Here is a 6,000-nt window from a genome sequence, read left to right on the forward strand (position 1 = left end):
TTAAAAAACAGGGGCAATTTGATCTTTTGAAAATTACCCTCATCAACTAGTAAGACAAAATATGCAATTTACAACATCTAATTTCCAGTTTTAGTGAAGTGGGGGCCGGCTACATGCGTCAACCACGACTCTTCTTTATCCACTAATTACCACGAAGACCTCTCTTCACTTCTAGGAGACTTCAATTGAAGGCGGCCGTGCGGTCTCAACTTCACCCACTGCTATAAAATAAAATATAGGTTTTATTTTATAATTTTATCACCTTATATAGATAGTCGATGATGCAGAAGCTCTTCATGAACCCGTCTTAAACATCTCAGAAAAAAATACATGTTTCTGTTGATGAGTGGTGAGAGATGAGCAAGAATTACGAAAACTGGGAGAGGCTGGTCGCAGCAGTGCTGCTGAGAGAGGAGCTCTTAGTCCCAGCAGCATTAGCTCCCAATCATCTATTTTTCTCGTGATCTGCTTGAGGATAACTTCGATGCCATGACCAACTTCAGCTCCCAAAGATTTTTACACATGGATTATCAAGAAATGACTTGGAGACCAGCAAGCCTTTTTTCCCCTTTCTCCTGCATAGTTAAACGTGTTAATATTGGACAGCGGAGTCAATGGATTGGGTAAGACTTTATTCAAATTCATAAGATTAATTCTAAGACTCAAACTTATATCCAATGAATATTATTAAACCCAAACTCAATGAATATTATTAGACCCAAACTCATTAAGAAAATATAGATTGGGTTTGGATTGAGTCTCTATCCATCAATACTCAGAGTCCATGTACCCAATTTGAACAGAAAAAATATATTATTTTTCTTCGTTTTTCACTTGGATTATTATTTATCAATTGATCTAACTTCAAGTGCACAAATTTTAAAAAACTCAAGGCATCATCACATTATTTATCGTGTAATATTTTCATAATATTATCTTGTAAATAGTAAAATAAATGATATATTATTTAAAAAAATTCTATGAAAAAATTATTTGTAAAATGGTCTCAATAATTCTAAATTTATTTATAAATTATTAGGGATGCTAAAAATTCGGTAAACTGGTCGAAAATCGGCCGTGCCAAATATTAGGTTCGAAAGTGAAACCAAAAAAATGGTACAATTTCCAGGTTTCCAATTATTCATATACAACTAATCTTTACGACAGAGTTTTTGTCTCGAGAAAACGACTGGGAAGAAATGTTGCATAGTAGGAGCAAGGGATCTCAAAATTTCACTAACAGATAGCCCTCAGAACTGGAAATGGAGATTTGATGCAGATTCCAGGTCCTCATCAGAAGCCTACCTAACCCCACCTCTACCCTCTCCCCTGTTTCGTGATTTTGAAATTTTGTTTCTAAGTTTCTCCGGCTGCTTAAAGGTTCTCGGAGGTGGCTGAGTTTCGTTCAGTCTTGAGGCTTGGTATACGAGCAAAGATTAAAGCACGAATGCTGCAGCCGCGGACGGTATATGCAGCGTGTCTAGTAGTCAAAATAGGAGGAGGCTGCAGCCTTCAATCTGCCAAGGCGATGATCAGATTTGTGAATGATGAATCAGTTAGAGACGTAGCTAAAGGAGCCAGGACAGTGTACCTTCAACTTGTGAAGGAGACAAAGGGAGGAAATGTCGTGCAGAGAGTGGTTGGTGGATGGAGGTCGAAATGGAGAACTTCTACGTTGGCCAAGGAGATGACGGAGAGGTGGAGGCACCATTGCTGGATTCAGGAGATGGAAGACTGGCCTCGTCGTTGAAGGGGTTGTGTTTCAACCTACGTTTACGTACACGGAGACTCCACTTGTCTCAAAGAACTATATGTTATAGAATGTGTGGGTTAAACAAAGGATATTCCTAAACAACCATATAATCTAAAAGTTCAAATAATTCTTTTCTATTTAGTTTTGCGTGTAGAATTAATTTCGTTTTTTTTGTTTTTGAATTCTTTATAAACAGCTGGCAGTGAGATTTGAATTCAAAACCTCTTGTATAGGCCACCAATGAGACTTGATAATGTAGACGAAAAGGATTCATCTTAAAGAAAAGCAGTAGAACCAAAGGAATCTATAAAAGGTTCATTTTCTTGTATAAAGATTAGCTTAGGGATTGGTCGATCTCTTTCCGTAAGCTAGTTGAAGTATTCGTTTGCTCGTCTCTTTCTCTCTTATAGAACAAATCGAATTAACGAATTACAACAAATCGATATAGAGGGAGAGAGCCTTATTTTTAGTTTGCATTTCATCTATTAAATAAATTTAGTATTTGTAGGTTCAGTTTTAATTAATCTCAATCTCCATGCACGTTGTAAAGTGACTGATTCCAACCATTAATACCCAATTATTCTGCCCATCAGATGTTAAAGTAGAAGAAATCACACATTATATATTGGTAAATAGCGAAAACTTCAAAGATTTTGATCCCAAATAATATATGATTGTGCTTAAATTCAGGTTTTAATTCTATACACCAAATCCTGACCTGCTGAAGACCATCTGAACATCTCCATAGAATTTATACTATCAGAGCAAAGAAAAAAGAAGACATGGAAATTTTCTTCTATTAATATTGGCTTAAGTTAAAAAATAACGTTGGTGCTAAATGGCTATATTTACATATCTGGATATGTATATTTAAGCAGCTGTTGCTGTTCTTCCCCCACAGACATCGCAGGTTACATATCCAAGACCTTCACAGTAGGGACATTTTGATCCTTCATCTACCCATTCCAAGAACTGCATCTCAGAACTCGATCATCAGTAAAAACACAGAGTGAAATGCTGACATGTTCAACATATAACAACTGTTGGAAATGAAAGATCACTCTTGGTTTTCAATATCAGAGACATCATAACACTACCTTTCCCATTCCCAAAACCTGTCAAGTTTCTTGTGTGCTGAGAAAGTGTTAGTCATAGCACGATACTACTTTTAAGCTCAATGATTGTTTGGGAAAAACTAATGGCTGTTTTGTTCATCATAGTCAAAATGAGGTGATATTTCATCAAAGCTTTAGAACCACAATAGATGAAGATGCATGTAAAACCACGAGACTTGGAAAACCACCACAAATGAGTTGAAATTATGAAGTAGTATCAAATAACTATTATAGAGATGTTCTCTGACCTGTGGCTCAACGTTTGGTTCGCCAGTTCCATCACATTCTGCACGAATATCAAAGGGTATTGTGAATCTATGTAAGTATAGCTAAATGAAGTTCTACTTAAATGAAAAAGGAGCACCCCGAACAAGTGAATGAATGCTGGTCACTGAACAGGTAGAATTGGCATTGAGACTTGACATGTGGCATTTCCACTCTGGTAAAGGCTGCCACCCTTTTTCCTGACTTGTTTTAGTTCTTCTCTCTCATTGTTTGTGGTTTATTGCTATATTAATAGCGTATAAAGAGAATGACAACAGAAGGGAAAGTTTACCCATGCATAATAAACGGCCTTCTCCACGGCAAGAAAGGCACTTGGTTGCAACATTTGCACTTGTACTCTTGGTTACAGTTCTTTTGCTATTACCAGAAAGCCTGGAAGGTTCTTCCCACCGATTCTCTCCAAGAAGAAATACTCTGTGTTGAGAGGCTTCAACTTTTGATACACCTTCTTCTGTTACAACCGTCTGCTCAACTTTAGATATGTCTGTAATGGCACCAACTGGGACTCCATTTGTACTCTTCAAAGAAAGAGGCAAAGAACAGAACATTTGAATCATAACACCAAATTAATGCTCAGTAATAGCAAATATGGGTAAAATAATGGAAAGAATGTATCATCCGACTTAAGGTTGAAAACATAATGTGGTTCACTGCAACGGCTCATTATGTCAAATGTTCAAGTAACATCTCTCCCGTATAAGAACAACTAGGCCTGAAGACCCTGATGTATAACCTGTGCTATATTACAAGGTTATCAAGCATCTACATGCGTATTAAATTACAGACTCGCATTCGGAACTAAAACTCATAAAATAAAGCAAAAGGTATTGGATTAGAGTTAACAAATACCCGATGGTTGGACAGTTAAGGCTTTGTTTGGTTGGATTAAGGGAAGGGGGGAGTCTAAAGGGAAGGAGAAGTGGAGCTTACTTTACATGGGAAGTATACTATGTTCTATTAAATTGCTTGTCATGATCCATAAGAAAATAAATTGTCTAAAACTTCCACTTGTTTACTAAAACAAAAATAAGGTAGAAAGCCAATATTAATTTATCGTTTTGAGTGTGTGTGTGTGCAAGTGTATTCAGCATTCTCTTTTTAGTGGGAAATATACAGATTATTGTAATTTATCAATCCGTCATTATCTTTCTAGTGATATAGTAAGGAAATGGCAGAGAGGTAGCTGGTGGAAAAGGAGAAGGTTCATAACAAGTTTGATACAATAATTGGCCAAATCAGTTACTATTTTCTTATTTTAGAATAGCAAAAGCATTACTCCAGGAGCATACCTTCTTTGGACCAATTCCTTCATGTTCTTGATTGTTGGTCATTCCTAAGCCAGAATTTCCAAATAACCTCTCCAAGAGATCTCCAGTCATTATGCCGTCTTCCGGTGCTCCTAAAGTAGCCTGCCAAGAAGAGGAAAAACAGAGGTGGCAATACCTCAATCACCACTACCATGATTCTCTCCATAGACGATGATCATAGTGGAGAATGACAAGATTATTTTGCGGTATATTCTTAATGATGCATACTTGCCAAGTTTTTACAGCACGCTCAGTTCCACTTGAGAAGCTAGAATATTCTATGTCCTCTTCACCAGAGTAAAACCCAAGTTTCTGCAAAGCTTCCTATCAAGCACAGCATAAAACGGAATAAGCAGTATTAGATTTTATTACAGACTTTAAATAACCATAGCCAACATGAATATTATGCTTTGCTTCAGGATATAAGTTGTAAATCACTTATCAATTGGAAGGGAAAGTGAAGCCAAATCACCAGAAGTATCTTCTAATCTAATCATTTTCCCGACTGTGAAAAAAAAAAAAAAATCATTTTCCCATGTGCTCGTGCACACATTGGAGCTCCAGACACATACAACCATGACAAACTACTAGATGTAATGGCATGCATAAAATTCATAGAGCATAATAGAAGTTGCTCTACGAACCACCAAATAACAATTGCTAGAATCATACCTGCATCACTCTTACTTCATCTCCTTCTGATCCTATCCTCAGTGTTGCCCTCTTTTGTACTGCTTCCTTTTTATGTGGAATACTGATTACTTCCTTTATGACAACTTCCTCTTCCTCCTTAGCTGCCTCAACAACTAATGGCACAGCAGTCGTCCCACTATCAGCAATTCTATTTACATTCTTCCCCAAATCCGCCTCCTTCACAACCTACGGGAAAAAACTGAAGTATTCATCACCATCAAAATATTACAGTCGTACTATGACCAGAAGCTGTTGTATAAAGAAAAACAGCATAACATCAAAAGCAAACAACTATATCAAATTTTATCACAATGACAATGATGCACTTTTCAATCATGTAACAACCATCATAATCAATTAAAATCCACTACGGGAAGCAGGAGCTTTCTCTTTCGAAGTTTTCAAATGGATATAAACAAAACCACGCGTCCTACTAACGAAACGGAAACAGAAATACCGATATTTCCTTCACCACACCCACTTCAAAATTCCAGCTAAATGGTTTTCAGTGGAAGGAAATATTATCTTAGTATGTAGAATGCCTCGAAACCAAACGAAGACATAATCTAAAATCAGCGACAATTAGATGTACCCGAGAATCATTTTGAATTTAAAGAAACGTCTGAACCCTCCAAGAATATCAATTCAACATCCGGCAGTCCAATTCAAAGAATAAGTAACAAGAAAACTTCCTGAGCAAAAAGCTAAACACTAAAAGGCCACATCTTTACCTGCAGTAGTTTGGCAATACTCGCAACAGTTTCGGAAACTGAGGCTCCCTGAAGAGAATTGAGCCGTTCAAGCTCTTGGATTCTAAGCTTAAGGGTGTTTATTTCTTGCAACAGCG

General features: G+C 37.0%; 2 protein-coding genes across 2 annotated transcripts in view; one reads left to right on the plus strand and one right to left on the minus strand.

Annotated features, from left to right (window-relative positions):
- On the plus strand, nt 529–1,772 carry LOC110012729 (putative F-box protein PP2-B8). The gene is made up of 3 exons (XM_020697463.1): nt 529–623; nt 1,168–1,286; nt 1,381–1,772. Exons 1-3 carry the CDS (start codon nt 615–617, stop codon nt 1,748–1,750), a joined length of 498 nt encoding a protein of 165 aa, XP_020553122.1. The 5' UTR covers nt 529–614; the 3' UTR covers nt 1,751–1,772.
- The window catches only part of LOC105171867, a gene marked incomplete in the record, with an annotated part of 4,230 nt that continues 634 nt past the window's right edge, over nt 2,405–6,000 (minus strand). Inside the window, 7 exon segments of the mRNA XM_011093117.2 lie at nt 2,405–2,725; nt 3,117–3,154; nt 3,425–3,671; nt 4,443–4,562; nt 4,689–4,784; nt 5,133–5,339; nt 5,885–6,000. Of these exon segments, the coding sequence (XP_011091419.1) occupies nt 2,624–2,725; nt 3,117–3,154; nt 3,425–3,671; nt 4,443–4,562; nt 4,689–4,784; nt 5,133–5,339; nt 5,885–6,000 (926 nt within the window).

The sequence above is a fragment of the Sesamum indicum genome, linkage group LG10 (assembly GCF_000512975.1).
Source record: "Sesamum indicum cultivar Zhongzhi No. 13 linkage group LG10, S_indicum_v1.0, whole genome shotgun sequence".
NCBI classification, from domain to species: domain Eukaryota; kingdom Viridiplantae; phylum Streptophyta; class Magnoliopsida; order Lamiales; family Pedaliaceae; genus Sesamum; species Sesamum indicum.

Excerpts from the sequence above, each read along its gene's own strand:
- LOC110012729 (XM_020697463.1), top strand. Across the intron at positions 1,287-1,380 it reads AGATTTGATGCAGATTCCAG|GTTCTCGGAGGTGGCTGAGT; the intron begins GTCCTCATCAGA and ends GGCTGCTTAAAG.